The following is a 24,804-nucleotide window of genomic DNA, read 5'->3' on the forward strand; positions in this document are numbered from 1 at the left end:
TTTTCCAAACACAACTATATCATCAACATAAACCAACAGAATGACAAAATCTTTAAAATGATAGACACAATTACACCACTCAAACTTGATAAACCCTAGGTTACATAGTGTTCTATCCAACTCGTAGTACCATAATCGCCCACTCTGATGCAAACCATACAAGGCTCTATCTAAACGACACACAAAAGTTTCTTTATCTCGCTCTACAAAACCTTGAGGTTGGGACATGTAAATTTCCTCTGATAAAAGAATCATCTGATAAATCATTCCGGATTATGGGTGTCTGGAATAACGACTTTTGACTGTATGGGGAGGAATACCTCCTTAGTTGAAGGATCTCAGCTGGACTAAAATTGAAAAGCTGATGAACAAACTAATGGTCTAATTTAATAGGTAACGATTCAGTATTTGATACAGAAATGAATGATCACAGTAATCTCCAAAGAACTAGACGAAGGTATAATAATTTTCTTTCAAATTCCATTGCAATTTACAACAACTTCCATAAAATAAACTACAGAAGTACAGGCTATTTACTGCAAATTTTGGCCTCTAAATTGGCAGAGTGATTAGTTACATAAATAATTTTTAAATTACTTCTTTATAATAGATATATTAGTAAATCACTAATATAAAGAACAATGAGAAATGAGGGTTCAGAAGACATATTCAGTAACACAGAGAGTTTGAGAGTCTCAAGATGTGGTAAATTAGATCAAAAGATTGAATTTGAGTGAGCAAATGTTATCAATAAAAGGTAAATTTTTTCAACCAACTAATTAATGACACTGAAATCAAAAATTTATTAACTGATGCTTCACAAATAATTAGATTTGCATATCCTCATTTTAACAATCAAAATATAAATACTATTTAATTCAGTGAACTAAATAAGTGAAATTAATATTTTTTAAATGTTAGTCAAGTTCTGAATAAGATTAATTACAGTGGGTTAGCTAGAATATGGTCTGACTATTAAATACTAGAACTTGATGTAATTAAAAATGTATATAAAAAATTTTTCCTTGATGATATATAAATTTTGGCATTTTATCATACAATAAATAAAATTTCAACTTTCAAAATTTTTCCTTTTTTCTTAAATCTGTGTGTGTTAATTTGCATATACAGCTTATGTGCATCTGTTACTCTGCACTGCAGCCCAGAGTAATGCACTCTTATAAAAAGTCAGCAGTAAATTGAAAAAGTTCACCTGCAGGTGAAAAACGGATGGTCACCAAACACATGTTTTAAACTTTATATTTTTAATACTTCTTCAAATTCCAAATGTGTGTAATTATTCCAAATATAGTACACTAGGTTTCAGAAAGAAATCTCCTGCTTTTAAATACATACATTCTCTATGCACTAAGACAAGTACTACTACTACACACACATATATACATATACCACGGTTCGTACATATTTCTGCACATTGAAATTAAGAACAAACCATTAAGGAAAAAAATTAAAAACCTATCAGGAAATGGGAGCTGAATAAATTTAATTAAAGATATTAGTTATACCTGAACTTTGCTTTTGTGATACCACCTACGAATAAAATAGATCCACAAGTAAAATGCATTATTATTAAACGTAATTTAATAAACCTAATTATAAAACAAATTTAAGAATAAAATCAGCTTTATAAAATATATCAAGTAGCATTAAATATTTTATACTAATAATACTTGGACATATTTGAAAGAAAATTAGTGACGTTTTATTTATGTTTTATTAACAGTTAGTTTTATGTTGACTTCTTTTATGTTTTCATTTTGTCATGTACTTGCTCTAGCAGGTAGATTTTATGTCAAATGGCATAGGTTAAAAATGCTAAGTAAAATCATAATCAGCATGATTCGTTATAGAAGACTCGCTGTTGCCACCACTGCTGCTTGCCTACAGAGAGGCCTGCTGATCAGAACAAACCTGAAAGCCTGATGTAGGCACAGTTGGCAAGGTTTTTATAGTTAGTTGTGCTCTGCCTGTCTGAAACAGTTAGTGTCATAACTTTGTGTAGAGTTGCTAGGGCTGTAACCCAGTTAATATAGTTTAAGGTTCCAATCAACCACTAAAGCACCAGAGGTGAGTTGTTTTGTATTATGCTAAGTCTCACTAGATGCAAAGAATTAAGTTTTACATTAAATTTTACATTTTTGTGCAGTATCTTGTGACCACGGTAAAGATTAATGAAAGGCAATAACTCACTTTAATATCCAGAGATAACTTTTAAGGGTGACCAGTTAGTTACAAATAATTAAATTAGTTTAGATAACCTTAGTCATTACAGATTTACATGGCCACTATTAAATGTATTTTTTTAAAATACTTGTTAAGAAAGCACTATTAAAATCACAGTCTATTAACATGTCACAGTTTAAAATACATGTAATTTATAATATTGATTCTTAAACGATAATAAGATAATTACACATTAAAAGCTACAAAACATTAAGATAATTAGAATAATTAAGATAATTACACATTAAAAGCTACAAACAAATGCTTTGTAGCAACAATATTAAAAAAAAATATTTATGCATCTTTTTAATTTGAAGCCTTTCCATACGTTCTGGCTAATTTGTATCGATTTCCTTTTCTTTGAGCATCTTTTCTAACAATTAGAAATTTGTTTCAATATGCAAACAAATATTCCCACTAATTTCTACGTATTTTATCTCCTAACTTGTCAATTTCTCGACTATGTACCTATAAGGTTTTACTTGATCTGATAAAAGTTAAATAGTTCAAAACTGATGAAAATCGTGAAGCAAATTATCACTATGTCTGAAAATAACTATAAAGTTAAATAAAAGTTAGATAAACCTCATATTTAAAAGGACCTTAAAACATAAAAGCATGTTCTTATGGTAGCAAAATCAACTACAGCTTATGGTGATCCAATTAAACAGGAACAGTCAAATTCAAAGTAAAACTGTGGACTTGTAGTCAAAAACTACACAGTTTAATTTTAATATAAGCTGGCTCAGTAAAATTTTGTAACAAACCCGTAACTCAGTGTAACGTAGTTATCACATAGCAAATTCAAATATCAATACAATTTCACTATATTAGCATTATTTTAATAAGATTGATCAATATTATAAATGTTTTTAAAAAAATATCATCTAAAAATTCCCAGATTTCTGAGTTTAAAATTTTCTATAGAAACTTATCTTAAAAATCGCCAAAATGTTGACAAGTCGCAAAATTTGGAACTGTTTAATAAAAAATTCACGCTCCCAAAAAGCGAAAGGTTGTTTAAGAGCTCTTCATTAGAAAAAATGGTACTATTCGGTTTTGAGGGCCGTAAAAAAATCTCCAAACTATTGTTGATGCCAGTGCTGCGAAAAACAATTGCAGTAACCCTAATGCAAGAAAGAAAGTATAATAGCAAATAAGTATTTAAAATTGATGCTTTAATTTAGATGAAATTTTAATTTCATATAGTACTTTTTTATTACTATAATTTATATAAAAAAGGCTAAACATGACTGAATGGAAGCATAACAGCAAATAACTATTTCAGATCATTTTTATAATTTATATGAAAATTGCTAAACATAACTGAGTGGATGCCTGCATCGCTATTTCGCTACCGAGTTATCGCTAAAGCATAATTTCTTCTCGTTGGTTGTTCAAACATAATTTTCTATAATGAATGATGCCTTTTCTATGAAAAAATTCGTGGTTGATATATATATAAATTGATATCTATTCGTAGTTGATATATATATATATAAATGCAAAATCGCCCACTTATTTGTTTGCCACTTTTTACAAGGGTAAAAACAATTGGAGTTTTGTCAATTTTCTGTTACTTTTTAAGTGAAAATAGGTCGATGTGTGCATAGATAAAGTCAAGGGTTTGCGCAGTGTCATTGTTGTGCAATTCTGGGATTTTTTTTAAGTCAAAATAGGTCAATGTGTACATGGATACTGAGTATGTACAATTCTTAAAAATGCATCAAGCAGTGGGTGATTCTCCACTTTACTCAAAATTCTATTGCAGACTTTTCGTCACGGGCAATTCCCAAATTGTTAAATCTGTAGGATATCAAAAAATGATTTAAAAATTAAACTAGTATGTCAATGGCGTCTTAAGAAATGTAGAACTATATAAACTTATGCAATCTGAAGTCAGCACGTACGCTAGATTTGCAGCGCTGTTAAATGGAAGCGTTTGCTAGATTTGCCGCTTTTCCGCATAGATTTACGGTCCTCAAAACGGAATAGTACCGAAAAAATTAAATAATTCTGAAATGCTTATGTTTGGTTTCTTGCTCAGAAATTTGATTATCCCACAATTTATATTAGAAATAGAAAAAAATTATAATCCATGAACCTATTCCCCATAAAAAAAAATAATAATTTAAAATATTTGTCAAAAATATTAATTGACATTCAAAATGGCAGTCATAAAAATGGACATAAATTTCAGATGATTATAGTTAAGGACCTCCTGATAAATTTAGTTGAAATTAAGGACTTTTAAGGACCAAAAATCAATTCCAAAAAGCCTAAGGACTCTTAAGGACCCTGATATACATATATATATCAAATGTTGTATGATCTTAAATTCATTTAGTGTGAAAACAAGTTACTACTACTTGTGCAATTGCTGCAAAGTAAGATAATAACAATTTATTTACTAAATAATATTGATTAATTGATTATATTATCTATTATGGATTATCTTAAAAGAGTGAATCCATACTAGTAAGTTATATTTTGAAAGATGTTTTAAAGTAACTTGAAAGTAAAATGTTAAAAATGTTTTAACGGGGACTGGAATTAAATCATGAATAACAAAATTTCAATTGTAAAAGGAATAAATTAAAGGCAAGAATTAAATTAAATGCATGTAATCATTGTCATTGATCGGAAATTAGTTGACTTTTCAAGGGGAACAAACCAACTCCCGTTCAATGAACAATAATTAACCCTTTGCGACACGCATATTTAAAATATATTTTTATCTTTAAAAAAATGCCTTAGAATAAGTCAGATGGACTTACTTAAGTGTCTTTAAGGCTTGAAAAAAATTCTGCGCTTTTATTTTTTACGGTGGAAGGTGGGATACCGTTTGTCCCACCATGCAACTAGCACATGTCTTATAGGTCTTATAGCATATTGGTGTATAGCAGGAAAAAAAAATCATATGTGGAATGAATAAACAAAATAAAGCGTGCATTCTAAAATATTCATAATAAACACACTAAAATGCATTTTGTACTTATTGCATATATGCATGACTTGTAAAATTTTGCATATGCACATTTTGCATATAGTATATATTTAATATTTTTAAATTTTAGGAACAAAAAATATTTTCTTGAATATTATTTTAAGATTAAAATTTGATACTCGTACATATGATACTAAATAAAATATTAAAATTGGCACTTGATTCAAAAACATTTATATATGATTAAAATTGGACAAAAGTCATTTTTCATGAAACTTTGAGAAACATGTTGTTTTATTCTTTTGTAAGCATAGAGGCACTTCACATGTTTCACACATCCAAAATGTTCGTTGTTCTTGTTTCGATATGCTGCAATATGCACATCTTCTCCTGCTCGTTCTCTTTGGTGTTTTACTTACATTTTTTAGTCTCTTTTCTGGTTGTACGAACGAGTTTTTAGTTTTTATTTGAACTGGGGATTTCAGTTTTCTTTTCAGCTCTTTCTTGCCTGCAAGTGCCATTAGACCTTCTGTAACTGAGAGAAGAAAATCTTTCATTGTTTTTACATCATGATCAGGTTCGCGAACAAACTTGAATAAATGTGTTTACTATACTCGCATCTAAAAAGTAAAAAAAAATCATGTGCCACCATTTCTTGCTTTTGCGGTCTATTTCGTATAGTCCTTTCAGTTGATCAATCAGTCGACATATCCCATATTCTTATTGTGTGAAATAATGCTGTTTGGGCACAGTACTTTTTTTTTGTCTTTCCATCTTGTTCTTTTCTATTAATTTCTTTCATTTCAGTTGCCTTTTCCAAGCAAGACAGGATAGAAACGGATCTTTTATCCTTCCATTTTATGCGATAAATTGAATCATCGCTAACTGAAAAGTCTATATATTCTCTTGACATAAATTTGTCTTCTAAATTTTTGGGTAGATACTTCCGATCCATATTTACAGTGCCACACGCATAGATGGGTCTGTGTCTTTAAAAAGCGAAACAAATTATAACTACTTCCATTTCTTCTTCAGCAATAACTTCAACCTCAGTTATTCTCTCCTGGATTTCAATTTCATCTGAATCAGAACTGACATCTGAAGCATTTGAGTCGCAATCGGATGGCAATTCAGCAAAAGGATCCAAAGCTTCCTGAGTTGTTAATTTTTTTCTAGACATTTTAGCACATCAGAGCATACAACGGATGTAAAAGCACGCGCAATCACGAAAAAAGTAGATGCAAAAAAGAAAAGAAAAAATAATCGTAAGTGCTGCCATCTATTGAGCGAAAATTCAAGTGTGTGGTGGGACAAATTTTAACCCACTTATTTCAACTGCAAAATTAATGTTATAAAATATTGAATCCAATTAAGATTTTTGAAAATAAAATACCTTTGAATATTAAAAAGAATCATACATATCATAAATTGTATACCAAAATTTTTAAAATATTGAATAATGCGAGATACATGGATATCACTCTTGTGATCCTATTTTGAATATTTTTTGCTTATAAACTTAAGCCCTGGTATAGTAATAACATCTACTGAGAAAAATTATAACTAAAATAGATTATTTTTAAAAGATTAGAAAATTTCTAGCGGAAATTGCTAACTGAGAAAATAAATATTAATTAGGTGGGACATATATTGACCCACCATGCCGCAAAGGGTTAAAAAATAAATACGAAGGTGTTTCGTCATTACTCAAGCAATAAGGCTAAGCCAAACCGGCAATTCAAATCAGGCCAAATATTTCCGTGAATAGAAGGGATTATGAACCAATGCTGATATTCAAAGAACTTATTCCTATTAAGCATTTTAGCCAATTCAATTTTGAGTGAAAAGCAATTTCTGCAGTAAATTTCAAAAATGCTCGAGTAATCGTCCCTCGACACCCTCGTATTTATGCATTTGGGTTCAATATTATTTGTAAAAATTAAACACTGGAAATTGTCATTATGAAATAGAATTCAAAGTAGTTAAAATAAACATTAGAAAATTACAAAATATAAGATAAATAATGCAAACTTTGTAAAAACAAATCAAAAATAATATAAAAATAATATAAAAATAAAAAATATAATAAGAAAAGTGAATGTACATGAAGATATAAAGGCCAGAAAAAGTATTAATTAACTTGCGTTCTTTCTAGTGGGGAGTGCGCAAAGTGTTCTCTTCGCGTCTGACTCAGAAGTGTATTGTTTCCGAAAAATTCCTAGCGGCAGTGGGGGCTTTGAATAATATCAGTCGGTAAGACTTGGGTGAAGTAATTTATGGTAGTGGGTGGGACTCGGAATTCTTGAGGGATGTATTCTGTGGAGTTCTTATTTGAGTGAAACTGTTTGTTAAAATTTTTCTGAAGATACTAGTGAATAGAAATTAATTAATTTCTGGCTAATTGTCGTGTCGAAGCGATTAAGAATTTAAGAAAGGAAAAAAGGAATTCTCACTGTCAAAGAGCTATTTGACAGAATAAAGATTATGAAATAGGCCCAATTTTTTAGTAACAGCAAAGTAACAGCATAAGTCTGAAGACAATTAGCTTTTTACATTATATACAGCTTAGTAATTACACTATGTACAAATCCTTCAACTGATAGTCATCCAACTTAAACCGCCTTCTCAGGTTTAGGAACAAATTATCATATTCCTATCAGTTAAATGATTTAGAGTGAGTATTTAACGCCTGCTCTTTCAAGGCAATGGTTAATAAATTGAATGGGTATTAGATTATTTTTGAGAATTTTAATAAGGAGCACAATTTTGTGTTGTAAATCTATCGTATCTGTGCAGATATTTTTAATTCGTTATATTTTATTTATTATTGTATTGTTAATTACTTTTTTTGGATATGTTGGAATTCCAATTTATTAGTTTGTTAGTATTGAAATTGAAATTTCTTGTTTTGTCAAAAAGTAAAATTTTTTTGTAGTTAATGATTTGAAGATCTAGATAGTCTATGCTCTTTTGTGAATTATTAGTTTTATTAAGTGTAAGACAATTTGGATAAAGCTTGGAATGTTCAATTTTATTAAAATTATTAATTGTAATAAGGTCATCAATATATCTGTAAGTGTGCTTGTAGTAATTTAATTCTTGTGATTGTAGATTTTTTTGGAAGTTAAATTCTTTGATAAATAAAAAGATATAACAGATCGAGGTGCTGAAATGTAAGCCCATTGGCAGACCTCTGACTTGTTTAAAAAGTTGATTTTGAAATCTGATGTAGTTATGAAAAAGTGTGCATTTTAGGTAGGTTTTCTATTTGTTAAGAGTCATAATTGTGAGCATATCAGGGAAGAGTTTAGGCAGATCTAGTAGACTAGTATAGATTTCTTCTAGAGGAAGTGAGGTATATGTTTTCTAGAGGAAGTGAGGTATGTAAGTCATAGCAGATAATGTTTTGGATGTTAACTGTTTGAATGGCTTTAATGACATGAGTGTTATTATGGATGATCCAGCAATAGTTATGGTTAGTGTTACAATCGTTGAAAATAAGTTTACAGATTTTTTTAAGTTGAATTGAAAAATAATAGTCTACATTTTTTTTGTAATTATTAGTTCCATTAGCTATAAATCTGAATTTTAATGGTGTTTTATGGAATTTGGAAATTGCATAAAGGTTAGTAAATCTGTTGTAGTTTGTATTTAAAGTAATATTGAGTTTTTTATGAAAAGTTTTAATTCTGTTTATTATAGATGTTTCTGTAAGGTTGGCTAATTGATAAGTAGTTGCGTTGAGAAGTTCTTTATGAATAATTTCTGTGTAGAATGGTTTTGCAAAGATTGCATTATATTTCTTATATTTTGTAATTCTCTAATGTTTATTTTAACTACTTTGTATTCTATTTCATAATGACAATTTCCAATGTTTAATTTTTACAAATAATATTGAACTCAAATGCATAAACACGAGGGTGTCGGGGGACGGTTACTCGAGCATTTTCGAAATTTACTGCAGAAATTGCTTTTCACTCAAAATTGAATTGGCTAAAATGCTTAATAGGAATAAGTTCTTTGAATATCAGCATTGGTTCATAATCCCTTCTATTCACGGAAACATTTGGCCTGATTTTAATTGCTGCTTTGGCTTAGCCTTATTGCTTGAGTAAAGACGAAACACTTTCGTATTTATTTTTTAATTTCACTTTCGTATTTATTGTTCATTGAACGGGAGTTGGTTTGTTCCCCTTGAAAAGTCAACTAATTTCCGATCAATGACAATGATTACATGCATTTAATTTAATTCTTGGCTTTAATTTATTCCTTTTACAATTGAAATTTTGTTATTCATGATTTAATTCCAGTCCCTGTTAAAACATTTTTAACATTTTACTTTCAAGTTACTTCAAAACATCTTTCAAAATATAACTTACTAGTATGGATTTTCGTATTTATTTTTTAATTTCACTTTCGTATTTATTGTTCATTGAACGGGAGTTGGTTTGTTCCCCTTGAAAAGTCAACTAATTTCCGATCAATGACAATGATTACATGCATTTAATTTAATTCTTGGCTTTAATTTATTCCTTTTACAATTGAAATTTTGTTATTCATGATTTAATTCCAGTCCCTGTTAAAACATTTTTAACATTTTACTTTCAAGTTACTTCAAAACATCTTTCAAAATATAACTTACTAGTATGGATTCACTCTTTTAAGATAATCCTACTATAATTAAACTTAGGATAATATAATCAATTAATCAATATTATTTAGTAAATAAATTATATCTATATCTATATCTATCTATATATATATATTTTTTAGCAAGATCGCTGCAATGTTTCTACCTACTACTATTATATATATATATATATACATACATACATTTAAAATACATCAATTTTTAATGTCAGAAAATAAACTTACTAAATATAAATTTTTTCTTGCATTCTGCGCATCTGAATTTCTGTTGAGAAAGCCCCAGCTCAGGGCAAATGGAAAGTTCATAAGCACAATTTTCAGTAACCTAAAAACATATTTTATTTTGTAAAATTTTTCTGGCTGGTCTTTTGAAAAATAATATATTGAATAGTAGCTTAAAAATCAAACTTCCAGTTTCTTTCAAAATATGAAAATACAATAAAACAGCTCAAAGAAGAAACTTTTCAGGAAGATTTATTTAATTAGAACTTAAGTTTGTCACAAACCTGATCACACATTCTTAATTTCAAAAAGAAATGTAAAAAGCATTAAACTCAAACTATAAAATGTGGTTTCCATACTTTGTAGAATTTTTCCCCCCTGTTAAATATGCTTTCAAAAAGAAAAAAAAAAAAAAAAGGGTGTGGGATATTACAGAGCTTAAGAGTTAATAGTTTCTCTTTCAAGAGTAAAAATCACAGCATAAAGTGTTCAGATTACTAATAACTTATAAACAATGTCACGTTCTAAAACATAAAATGTAAGTTTATCATATTTCATATCAAAGCAACAGGAAACTTCTGAAAAGCAATCATCTTGAAATAATTCAACAAAGGTTTCACTGCATTTTTTGTTATTTGAACATTCTTTTCAACATTCTAATGCATATTCTTTGCCTTTACTTTTTGAAAGAAAGGAGATGTAAAGTTGTTACTAATGCAAGAATTGGGGGGGAGGGGATAAACTATATTTATTGCAATATTCTCTCACAACCCAATAATCTCATGCCTCAGCCCTATTTTCAAAAGTTTTGGCTATAAACTTACCATTACACCAGCTCTATCCATTTGGAAATTGTCACAATCAGATAAATTGATGTTGCTACAAAACATATTTCAGGTGTATAATACTATCTCAATCTGCAATGAAGATGTAAACAAGGAAACTCAATACATGATCTCAACATGTAGAAAACTATCTGTAACATCAGATGAGAATTAAAAAAGATATCTATAAACTCTCTGCCAATCAGTTCATCAATGAATATAACCCATCTTTAGTTAAATACTTTTCTGAGCAACTATATGCAGTAACTAAATGGGACAAGACGAATATCATTGCTACAGCCTAACATATTTGTAGCTTCAAAATTAGAATTTAAAATTAGCACCAAATCATGCTGCAATAGAGCCATTATCTTCAATTTGCCATAAATCTGCATGTTGACTCTGAGAATAGCAACCCTGCTGAAACCAATAAAAGAACATGAACTTGATCAACCCACCCATTTCACCTCCAGATGAGGAAGCAGCTTGTTCAACTGCAAAAGTTTTTATTTTTATTTTAATGCATGTCAACTTAAACTATTTTATCTCATTTTTATCTTCATTTAAACCACACGTGCAAATTTATTTTTCAAAGATAATAGAACATGCACTATTAGAAATTCATAAGTTAGTTCTCAATTTGCAGCTTTAGGAAGAAGAAAGAAGGCAATTTAACAGTCTTTGAAAACTAAAAACAAACTTTGATGTAACAAAATGTTATACATAACATCTCAGAATTAAAAATAAATGAAGAGTTGGTATACTAAAATTATTCTGTGCATTATAATATTCTATTGGGAAGTACTTCCGCAAAAAATCCCTTAAATGTAAACATCGCCCAAAATGGCGATAAACGTTCAAAGCTGGTAACCCAGCGAATTGGCAACCTGGTTCGCTTTAAGAAAGAGAATATTTGCCATGTGTTCGAGGCTTCTTTTTGGTACTGGGTTAGGTGGTGAAAATCGCCGAAGGTGGGGGGGGGGGTTAATATAATACGGCTTTTTAGAATAGTATCGCTGTGTTCTTACGTAATTTTTAAAAGACTTTAAACACACAGAACCACAGGGCTCCTAAAATATTATGATTAACGTGGGTTAAATTTAAATTAAGTTTTTATTTTTATTACTGTTATTTTTACCTAAATAATAAGAATTAAATCAGTTTTCATGCTTAAAAATTTGATATATTTTTAATGCATTTTTAAAAATTACTTTTCAGAGGATGCTAGGTGTTTATATACAATAGATGATTAGAATGAAAAAAAAAATTATTGGTTCTCTGAGATGACAAAATACTTTTATGTATTCCCAGGGGTCATCAAAGTTAGTAAACCACTGCTTTGAGTAATTAATCAAAGTTTGAATGAATCTTTAAAGATAACAAGATGTATAATGTTTATTCTAGTTTTATTTACAATGCTACTTTAAAGGATTTGAATATTATTGAACATACTTGGCATTGTCAAATTTATTATGAAAAAAGACAGTTGTTTCAAAATAAAATATTTTAAGCTATCAGCAAGTAAATTCAAAAAACAACTTTGAAAAATTGCTTGTGTAAAATGAATGTTTTATATGTATTATTTAGTAATGAATCCATTAATCTGTTAAATGTACAGTAGCACTAATTATTAAACATAATTTTGAGAATATCGACAAGCAAAAGCACGTAATGAAAAAGACACTTTTTACTAAAAATATTAGTATTCTGTATGAATGACAGAGAATACATGTAATGAATACCATGGCCAAATACTATATAAAGAAAAAGAAAAAAAAAGTATTCTCTACCTCGACACTTGCAAAAGTAATCCTGCTATGCAACACATAGTTAATTTCTGATTACATGATATTGCAAGCATTTTCTTCAGCTTTTTCCTACAACTGATATTGAATACTGGTAATTTGATCTGGTTTCATATCATGGTTAAAGGGCAGGCTGCATGGTTGATTTTTCTAGTTTACCTCATATGTAATGCAAATACAAGCCAGTTTCCCTTAGAAAGTTGTTCAAAATGGCATCTTTCTTCAGGTCCATAGCCGGTATTCATTGCCATATTCGAATAACCTAAACTTTCCTTCAGATATTCTACATTGACATGATGTATCTGTTGTAAGCAGGACAATGATCATTCTGCCTCTATCAGTGTAGCAGGAGTGTATTTAAAAAATGTCAGAATCATGGGATTCATAACAAAATCGACCATGTTTTAATCTTGAAAACTTTATAAATTTTCCTGATTTTCTTACGTCATGGGCTCCACTAACAAGATATTCATATTTTTGTTCAAGTTCATAAGCAGTTGAGCAATACAATTCTGAATACTGGTAGTTTGACCCAAGTTTGAATCTTCAGTATTCAGTATCTTGGGCCATCACACTGTCACACGTAGGGTAAATCCCTAAAGTTATTACTGCTTGGCATAATAACAATCTCACTTGACCATGTTACCCACTTTGTCAAAATTAATATATCAGCTGCAGTCTCTCCAAAGACTCTCACTATAAAAGAGATTTAAAAAGATCTTTCTTAGAATACAAATAGGTTTGTCAATGTCTGGCAACAATTCATGAACTTTTCACGCAAAGCATTTACGACTCATTTCAGATACAACATTTTGAGAAGTGTTTCATCTACCTTTTTCAGTATGGCTGCATCATTCAGAAGAAAATGATGTTGTCATGATTAATTTCATTAGGCCTGATGCAGAATAAAATACTGGAACTGCTGGTTTTTAATAAGTCTAAAATACTGGAACTGCTGATTTTTCCTACATCTGTTATAAGAAGAAATTATTTCAATGATATCCTAGAACTGCAATTATCGTAGGGTACATATTAATTTGTCAATAGCATTGGTTATTTCATAAACGGAAATGAGAATATTGCTTTTTCCATTCTCACTTTGGATATTCTAGATTGCACTAATGTATACAGCATTGAATTATGTCCATTTTAAGGTAAATTTGCAGAACATCATTCCTTATAAGTATCCAAACATCTTTTCAGAAACGGACTTTCTTACAAGATTTAGATGATGAAGATATATTTGGTGATCATCAGGCTGAATTCGAAAAATAGTGCGACTCTTCCGAAGACATTCCTTGTGATCAAAGTGACTATTTTAGAGGAAAAGATAAAACAACAAAATGGAAGAAAGAACCCTTTTGTATTCAAAGATGCATGGTGTCCCATAATATCATAAAAAAAATTGCCTGGCAATACACATATATCTAAAGATGTGGCTTCACCCATCGATGCATGGAAGCTAATATTTGATGACACAATGATTGAAATGATTGTGAAATGCTCTAATATTTATGTAAAAAATATTTCAGGAAATTTTAAAGAGATGCAAAACCTATGGAGAAAGAAGTGTTTCTTGCTTTTTTAGGACTTATGTAAATCCCATTCCCATTATCTATCCTCCCATGTAAATGTTAGAGAATTATGGGTGACTGATGGAACAGGATTGAATATTTTTCGTAAAACAATGAACTATAAGCGTTTTCTTTTCATTCGTGCCTTATGATTTAATGATGTCGGAACCCGAGATGGCAGAAGAAAGAGTGATAAATTAGCTCCAATAAGAGATTTGTTTGAAAATTTTGTCAAGAATTGTCAGAAATTATATCATGTAGGGGAATACATGACTTTGGACGAAAAGCTAGAACCTTTTCAAGGACAATGCACCTTTCTTAAGTATATGCCTAAGAAACCTGTAAGATATGGTATAAAGATATTTACTGTGGTTGATTTTAGAACCTTCTATACTTTCAACATGGAAATTTACTCAGGTCAGTAGCCAGATGGGCCATACAAGAAAGTTAACAGTTCTTGTGACAAAGCAAAGCGCATCCTAATTCCATTATACAATTCAGGAAGAAACGTTACCACAGACAGTTAGTATACCAGTTTATAAATTAGCCAATTTCTTACAGGAAAATAAAATTTCTATTGTTGGAACAATATGCAGGGATGAGAAGATTATCCCACCTGAATTTGTATCGAATAAGAATAGAGAACAGCATTCAACCCTCTTCAGGTTTCAAAAGGATATAATGCTACATTCTTATATGGCTAAAAAGAACAAATGTGTCAACCTTTGTCAACTATGCACAATGATGACCATATTGATGAAAGCACGGGAGATTTGAAAAAATCTGAAATAATTACGTTTTATAACATGACAAAAGGTTTGGTTTATTGAGATTATGGCAAAGTACACTAGGGCTGTCTGCCTAAAGGGAGGGATGCCTTCGTGGAGGACTTTCTAAGGGAAAATGGCTTGTATACACGTTACACATAGGAAAAACCATGAAAACGCCCATGCAGCCAGCCTGTTCGTGGGATTTGAACCTCGGACCGAACTACCAGTATTCAGCGACTTTACCGCTCAGCTTCTGGTGGACCCCATGAAAAAAGGAGCGGTTGATATAGTCGACGAAATGGGTGGCACTTACTCTGTGGCCAGAGTATCAAACCGATATGGGCTTTTTTTTTTTTTTTTTTTTGTTGTTGTTGTTGTTATTAAATATTGCCAGCATAAATTCAAAGATCTTGCTTTTATCTACTAAAACTCCACCAGAGAAGTTCAGGAATAGGAGGCACTTCTGATTTGGCTTTTGCACTTTTAGATCCTCAGTTAAAATCATGACAGAAACAGAAGGAATACAACGAAGATTCTCTTAAAGATTCGCAAACAAAGAAAAAATTATGTTACCGGAGATGTTACATGTGTTCAAGAGAAAAAGACAGAAAATCAAAAACTATATGTGTGAAGTGTAAAAAAAAATATACTATGTCAAGAACACTGTGAAATAGAAGCTTCATTCAAACTACAAAATATCTAATTCTTCTTGAGCCTAACTGATTTGAAAATTAATTATATAACTCATTGTCCATGTAATAATTCTGCATAATTTGGATTATAATTGCATTCAAAAATGAAAAACACAAATTTCTCGTAGAAATCAATGATTCCTAGTCATATGAAGAAAACGTAAGTACTTTTGATTTATTTGTCATTAATTTTAAAAGTAACCTTATTTTTAAGTAATTTTATATAATAAATGTTATAATTAACCCGCAAGCACACGCAACGGGCATGTCATACCCATGTGCATTTTTCTTTTTGTATATTTCTCACCCATTCTTTCATAAAAGGATGAAACTTGGTGTAGCTGAGTTCAAGGTCACATACTTAAATGGGGGAAATTCCTGAGGTGACAGGTGCAACGGTTTTCTAGGAACACCATTGTTCGGGCATGTCATACTCGCGCGTGTACTCGCATTTCTCAGTGAGTCACTTCGCACTTCTCGTTTTCAAGCTTTTACTATAGGTTTTTCTTGAATTGTAAGCACGGCGCCGTATATTCCTTACGATGAAGAGATGAAAAGATTGAGAAATCTTCTTGAAACCGTTTCTTCTGATGAGGATTCATTTAGTGAAGATGTTGATTACGAAGAATATAATAGTAATCATGATTCATCCATAGAGAGTAGTGATTCAGATACAGAAACAGAAAATGAAACTTTGGAATGTAGCAATGAGTTTTATGTTGGAAAAAATGGAACAAAAATAAATTCCGGACTAATGTTATAATTGGCGTCAAAAATATTATAACTAAACTCCCTGGAAATATGAAGTATTCTAAAGACATCTCAACACCTTTAGATTTCTTGTCACTGCTTATCGATGAAAATATGTTAAAACATGTAGTCGACAATACAAATATTTATATTGATTCAGTAAGTGGAAATTTCACTCGTGAAACTCGGGATGCGAAACAACAAATTAGTTGGAAATCAAAACTTTAATTGGATTGCTGTATTTATGTGGAGTTTATAAATCATCCCATGTGAACGTAAGAGATTTGTGGGCAACAGACGGAATGGGAATGGACATATTTCAGGAAACAATGTCAGTGTTGATAAATTAGCTCCGATCAGAGAATTTTTTGGAAATTTTGTCACATTGCCAAAAGGCTTATACTGTAGGAGAGTATGTGACCATTGATGAGAAATTGGAATCATTCAGAGGCCGTTGTTCCTTCAAACAATATATGCCCAACAAGCCAGCAATGTATGGCATAAAAATATTTGCTCTTGTAGACGCAATGGTATTTTATACCTGGAGTATGGAAATTTATGCTGGTAAACAACCAGATGGGCCATTTCAAGTTGAAAAGGGTGCAAGCGAAGTTGTCAAACGTTTAATAAGGCCCTTATGCAAGTCTGGTCAAAATTTAACAGTTTATAATTGGTATATGGGATATGAATTATCTCAAGATCTCCTAAAGAAGAAAATTACGATAGTAGGTACAATGCGTAAAAATAAGAGAGAAATGCCACCTGAGTTTCTGGCAAAGAAAATAGAGGTATAGTCTTCAATTTTCGGTTTTCAGAAAGAAGCAACACTTGTATCTTATGTGCGGAAAAAAAAATAAGAGTGTGATCCTGTTATCCACAATGCATTCCGACGATCAAATCGGTGAATCTACTGGGGAATCTAAAAAGCCTGAAATCATTACATTCTATAACATGACAAAAAGAGCAGTCGATGTTGTAGATGAGATGGCAGCTGTGTATTCTACAGCAAGAGTAGCACGTCGATGGCCTATGGTGATTTTCTTTTCAGTGTTAAACGTGGCTGCCATTAATGCAAGAATAATTCTACTATCAAAGAAGGAACCACCAACGGAATACCGTACCAGGCGTACTTTTCTCAAAGCCTTAGGGATGCAGCTAATAGAAAGTGTTCAAAATGAACGACGACGAGCATCTGTAGTTCCTGATTCTAGACAAACACTGACCATCGATGAACATGTTAACAATGAACCTCCCCCCAAAAAAACCTAAAATTACTTACAAGAGGTGTACAGAGTGCCCCAAGAAAAAAGATAGAAAGACCAGATTCATTTGTGAAAATTGTAGCAAAAGTATATGTATGGAACATATGACCTCATTTTGTAAACAATGTTCAAAAAATTGTAAGTAAATAATTTTACCTCTCCTTATTCTTTCATATCTTGTCTAAAATGAAGTATTAACTTGGTTTTACATTTTAATTTCTTTTAAAAACCGATTAATTTTATTCGGCAAATTTTTAATTACAAACTTTTTATTCGGGTATGATATACCCGGCACGTGTTCTCGTGTTCGTCGGATCGGTGCATGTGCTCGCGGGTTAATATAGAATGCATTTTTTTACATTATTACATTTGTACGTCGTTTAATTGCGACGCGCGTTCTCGTGTTACATAATAATACAGCGCACGTCCTCCCAGGTTAACTATACGCCGCTAAATGTCATGGTTAACCTATTTATTTTACTTCTATATGCTATATATCTTATAACTTGACTGTACACCGCTCAAATCAATGCTTCCATATGTTAAATATCTTGCAACGTAACTAACTATACACCGCTAAAATCATGGCTGATTAGCCGTTGGTGAGCTTGGCGAATAAATACGCACCGGTGCCAACGGATCCGCTGCGGAAGTGCCAAGGGATCCTTTGCGGAAGAAAACCCTTCTATTGTCATAAATTTCAAGGACCATGTATTCCCAAATTTGCCACAGAATTCTGTGAATAAAATAAAATATTCTGCTAATCCCAAAAATGTCAGAATAGTAATCTGATTTTGTTCTGACATGCTATATATGTCAGAAAAATAATCTGATTTTCTTTTGTATTGCAGTGCATGTATATGTCAGATGGCTTGGATATAATAATAGTCTGGAGAAAGGAAGAAATTCTATGCCAGTGAAAAACAAAACAAAAAAAACTGTTCTTTCTTAAATGTACTAGAAATAAGTCAACTACTCCGCTCCTGTCCCAAAACACAGTTGCCATGACTTTACCGGCAGATTGTGTTTGCTTGAATTTTCGTGGCTTGGGCGAAGAGGGATGCCGCCACTCGCATGACTGTTGTTTTGTCTCAGGTGTAAAGTCAACTACTGGACAATAGGGATAAGTGCTATGTTTTGAACATTTACCGAAACTGTAATCTTAAATTTATGATGGTACAATGATTTGGCATAAGTATAGAAATGTTTTAATATGAAATCTGAAACCATCAATACAAAAATTTGACATCATGAAAAAATTTTTAGGAATCCTATCAAACCATTATTTCCAGGATACTACAATGGATAAGCATCAGCAGCTGTTATTTATTTGCCTTAAATTAATCAATAGCATTCTCAACATCCAGATTTAATACCCATCAACCATATTTGGCAAGAAAAAGAAAACAATTCAAAAAGTATATTTCTTTAAATAAGAACTTAAATTAGTAATGCACGGTGAATGAAGTAAAATCAGGCTAGAAATAATAAAAATATGTCATTGAATCTTAATGATAATTCAACAAAATATTAAAAAATGTGTTGAGTTTGAATGAGATCTTTTATTTTGTTTGACAGAATAGCAAGAGTTTAACCTTTTTTAACACTGTTTTACTCTAATATTTTTTATATTACTTTGATTCAATTTACATTTGTTTTATTTCTAATGAAAGATGCACAAATGTCAAGAGTACCTAAAATTAAGTGCCAATATGAATAATAATAATAATGCGGCTGTAAATAATTAACTGGGTTCCATTCACAGAAAATTTTAGTGTTGGGTCAATTTTACGAGACACACTGCATGCATACAAAAGAGAAAAAAATTCATTTACGAGACATTCATTCATGAGACAACATAATGAACTTGGTTAGTAATCTATGCATCTCTTGATCGGAAGTTGTCAGAACTATGTGTTCTGTGCATACTCTTGGCAAACATAATGGTGACAGTATCAAGGTCCTGATCTGATCTCGAATAGTGAGCTGAATGCAGCTATGTTCTTGTGAGTGCTAGAAGAACTACAACGTAAAAAGGGTGTAAAAGACCCTTTTATTTAAATCACTATTTAGAGCAACTCCCAGCTCGCGAGTGATAACAGAAAAATAATGACCCCGCTTGGGTCTAACTGAACAATCAAACAATTTAAAGTAAAGCTTAAGTGGAAATTCAAATAGTCGCAGATCTCAGAGCTTAAACGCAAGATTGGCCTATCTATGGTGCGTAACAAGCCTTAGCTAAGTACTAACGCACTTAAATCACTTCAATAAGCATTAGAGTAATAGCGCTATGGTGTAAGAATTTAAATACTAACTAATCTGGTGAACGTCCACCGAGCCGAAGTGGTCTGAGACTAAAAGCCCTCTCACACTTGAGAAGTTTCTCACTAACCTTTAAATACAAAACTTGGCTCAAACACAAATTAGCATAAATCTGAGCCGCGGGCTCATTCTGAAGGGAAGTTGAAATAAGAGTTTACAGGAAAAGGTAACTTAAAAAGAAATTTGGTTAGTTTAAATTAAAACTTTACAAAGTAAGTAACTTTGATGTTATTATTTACATTTTAATGTCATTGCCAAAGGAATATGAAAATGTTAATGCATCACTAGAAAATCAACCAAGTGATAATTTGAGTTTGGATTTTGTTACAAACAGACTTCTGAATCGCTTGTTTTCGATTACAAAAATGAAGATAAGTATTCTAAACCAAATATGGACAACTCTGTTTTTATTAGTGCTCGTAAGGAACTGTTTTGTACTTATTGTAAACATAAAGGACATTCTGCTAAATTCTGTAGAAAAAAGAACTGTGACTGTTATAGCTGTGGGAAAACTGGTCATTTCAAAAGTGAATGTTTTGATACGAGGCCAATCCCAAAAAAAAGGTCTAATATATTTTTAGATATATAAAGAGTCGTTTATTTTCTATAATTGCTACATCACTTTAAAGATTGAAAAATGCTTTATTTTTCAACATAATCACCATTTCAGTCGATGCATTTTTGTAGACGCTGTGGCAGTTTTACAATGCCCATGTCATACCAGCTTGCTGCCATGCCCTTCAGGAAGCGTTGAACCTCATCTTTCACCTCATCATCGGAGCAGAACCGACGTCCAGACAAATGTTCCTTCAACTTAGGGAACAGGTGGAAATCGCTGGATGCCAAGTCCGGACTGTAGGGTGGGTATGTGATGACGTTACAACCAAAATTTTGCAGGAGATCGATGGTTTGACGGGCGACGTGTAGACGGGCATCTTCGTGGAGAATGCTTACACTTTTGCTCAACATCCCTCTTCTCCAGTTCTGAATTGCCCTTCTGAGTTTCTTCGGTGTTTCACAGTACTTGTCAGTGTTGAGTGTTGTCCCAGCAGGCAGAAAGTCGACCAACAGTACCCCGCTCCTGTCCCAAAACACAGTTGCCATGACTTTACCGGCAGATTGTGTTTGCTTGAATTTTCGTGGCTTGGGCGAAGAGGGATGCCGCCACTTGCATGACTGTTGTTTTGTCTCAGGTGTAAAGTGGAATGCCCAGGTTTCATCACCCATGACAATCGAGTACAAAAAGTCGTCCTTTTCGTCTCCAAAGCGGCGAAGAAATTCGCGGGATGAATCAACACGTTGCCATTTGTGGTCTTCTGTCAGCACACGTGGCACCCATCTTGCACACACCTTCCAATATTGCAACTTTTACGTTAAAATCCTGTGGGTGGAGCTTCTGGAAACCTCAGCAACCAAAATGCAGAGAGCATCCAGAGTGATCCTCTGATCTTTACGCATGAGTTCCTCAACTTTCACAATCGTCTCATAGGCAATTGACGGCCTCCCGCTCCTTTCTTCATCATGAATTTCAGTATGACCAGCTGTAAACTCTCCACACCACTTGCGAAAGTTTTTGACATCCATGCACGACTGTCCATACACTTCCGTCAATATGCGGTGAATTTCAACAGGTTTAACACCTTTTGCGTTCAAAAATTGAATAACTGTGCGCACTTGGCGGTAACGTTTATCGGGAGCTCCATTTCGAATGGCTGCCAAGCCAAGACTGAGCATCCAAGTGAAGCGCCTGCGTGCTTATGTGGTAGCGGAAAAGGCACCACTCACAACAGTGTTGCCAACAACTGTATTAAAACTTTCTCTACGTCCCCAAAAAATAGGAGACCTTTTTTTGGGGGGGATTGCCCTCATAATTCTAAAAAGCAGGCAAATTCAAATAGTAATAAGTATGCATCACCTGCAATATCTTTTATGGCTGGAAATCTTGCATATGATCAATTTATTATTGATTCTGGCGCAACTTCTCATATGTCCTCTCGCAAGGAGTGGTTTACCTCAATTAAGCCTAAGACTGGAACTGTTAAATACACGTCTAAATTGACGGTTTTAGAAGTGGAAGGCATTGGTGACATTTGCTGCAAAACTAAGAATTGTGTTGAAATAATGTTAAAAGATGTACTTTGCATTCCCAGAATTAAACGGAAAAGTAATTTGTGTCAAAAATATTGAAGCAGCAGGTTTGAGAATAATTTTTAAAAATGAAATAGTTTACATTGAAAAAAAAAGTTTTAGATTTGGATATTTGGACAAAATGCGAACAATATTTTAGTGATTTTTTTACCAAATCTATATACAGCTTTAGCTGTAAAGAATAATGATTTAATGCACAGAAGACTAGGACACTGTTGTGATCAAAAATTAAAACTAATGAATCTTCCTCCAAAAGAAGCATTTGTGAAGTATGTGTTCGTGCCAAACAAAGTGCATTGCGTATAGGAAAGGGTCCTTGCATAAAAGAATCCAAAACATTTATAACTATACACACTGATATTATGTGGTCCAATAGAACCTCCAACACTCAATGGGGAAAAGTATTTCATGACTATAATTGATGACTACTCGCGATTTATGAAAATAAGACTGCTCAAAAGAAAAAAAGTGACATTGTTGATCAACTTAAACTATTCTTTAAATTGAATCCAACTGTCACAAAACTGCGCTGTGACAATGCCAAAGAATATGTCAGTGGAGAACTTTATGAAGTTGCTAAAAGAGCAAGTGTAAAAATAGATCCTGCACCTCCCTACACACCTTTCCTAAATGGTGTTGCTGAAAGAGCAAATAGAACTGTACTGTAAAAAGCTAGAGCAATGATACTTGAGGCAAATTTACCAAAATTCCTTTGCAGTGGAGCAGTACTTACGGCTGCTTATATAAATAATTGACTTCCAAATAGTTCAATTGACAATTGTGTTCCTTATTTTCTGAAGTATGGTGAAAATCCTGATTTGACAAAAATGCATGTATTTGGCTGTGATGCTTTTACTCTTGTGCCACCATCTCAAAGAAAGAAACTAGATGAAAAATCTGTCAGAATGATATTTATAGGTATATTTATATATTTCCACAATGGGATATCGTTTAATAATTCCAGAAACAAGACCCATTATTGTTTCCAGAAATGTTAAATTTAACCCCTTAACTGCTGCGGGCACAAGATTGATTTCCCAGTGCCACGTTTTTTCACACAGGTGCGCATAGTTATGCGATGTATTAGGAGAAAAATAAGTGCAAGTTTTACTTTCTAAAAACTGTTCACTTTCACAAAATAAAGAATAAAAGGAAAAAATGAATGCACAAAATTTCATGTTTAGAGTAAAAGTATAATAAAAAGATGTAAGTATAATAAAAACGATGTTTTTATAATAAAAAAGATCCTTAAAATGGAGTTTCGATCAATTTATTTTTAGACCAGTAAAGTGTAATATCAGGTTTCAGTGTTATACCTTGTGAAATCAGTATGCCTAAAAAAGCATATGCTTCTTCTGAACTGGTGGAATGCCACAATTTTGTTCTTGATTTTTCATTTGCAAGGTGTTGGTTCATACTCTCGTCTACAAAATGGTTAGTTTCAGTAACAATATGAAGCACAAGCAATTTATCAAAAAGTAATTCAAAAAAGATAAATAGATTGAAGCATCCGTTATATCTTTCTTTAATCCTACAAAAAGTAAATGAAAATGGAGGACACAGAATTAAAAAAAAATACGTTTTACTCACACAACACCAGCCAATACCGCGTAGTCATTACTTTCATCGCTCTAGACACATCCCTCTCTCCAATTTCTCCTCGCACTTCTCTGAAATAGTATCCGCATATTTTGTCAAGGTCATTGTGGTGTTTCATTCCAAAGCTTTGTGAATAATTTTACGAGTAGCAATGCAAAGCAAAGGATAGCATATTGGAAGGGCATTATATTATATGCCTGGGGCAGTTAACACATCAGCTGAGCAAGGCGTACATATACGCCTGCGGCAGTTAAGGGGTTAATGAAGAAATGAAGTAGAAAATCAAAAATACATTTCCGAAAGTTCTGATTTGAGTGAAAATGACAATGATGGCATTAAAATTGAAGACAAATCAATTTCAAACACAGATAACAGCAAATTAAATGCTGCAAATGAGAAGGAGGAACAAAGAAAATCTTCAAGAGAAAAGACACAACCAGTTACGTATCCTAATCCTGAGACTTACCAAGTGATGTTTGCACAACAAGACACTCTGACATTTGATGATATTGTAAATCTACCAAAAGAAGAACAAGAACTATGGAAAAGAGCTATGGACGAGGAAATGAAACCTATGGAAAATAATGACGTCTGGGATCTACAGAATTTACCCCCTGATAAAAGAGCCATTTCTTGTAAATGGGTTCTACGCAAAAAAACGAGATGAAACTTAGAAACCCAGGCTCGTTGCTCGTGGTTTCATGCAAAAAGGCATAGAATATACAGACACGTTTTTACCAGTAATTAGTATGTGCTCTTTACGTTTAATCCTAATAATTATCAATAATGAAGGTTTACAAACTTTTACTTTCGATATCAAGACAGCTTTCTTGAACGATAAATTAGATCAAACCATCTACATGGACCAGCCCAAAGGATATGATGATATGAGTGGTAAGAAATGTAAACTTAAAAAGAGTTTATATGGTCTTAAACAGTCTCCTCGACAACGGTATCAGAAATTTCTTAATTTTGTTATTAAATTAGATTTTAAG

General features: G+C 32.1%; 1 protein-coding gene across 6 annotated transcripts in view; it reads right to left on the reverse strand.

Annotated features, from left to right (window-relative positions):
• DEF8 (differentially expressed in FDCP 8 homolog) overlaps positions 1–24,804 on the reverse strand; it is a 146,793-nt gene that overhangs the window by 63,062 nt on the left and 58,927 nt on the right. For all 6 annotated transcript variants that reach the window (XR_015039391.1, XM_085810510.1, XM_085810512.1 and 3 more), the window contains one exon: positions 10,067–10,166. Coding sequence is in view for 5 of the 6 variants with exons in the window: in XM_085810510.1 (XP_085666636.1) it covers positions 10,067–10,166 (100 nt within the window). In the remaining variant the exon portion in view is untranslated. The remainder of the gene's footprint in view (positions 1–10,066; positions 10,167–24,804) is intronic.

The sequence above is a fragment of the Stegodyphus dumicola genome, chromosome 2 (genome assembly GCF_044657685.1).
Source record: "Stegodyphus dumicola isolate Sdum_Otavi_A_Nest chromosome 2, ASM4465768v1".
Classification (NCBI taxonomy): domain Eukaryota; kingdom Metazoa; phylum Arthropoda; class Arachnida; order Araneae; family Eresidae; genus Stegodyphus; species Stegodyphus dumicola.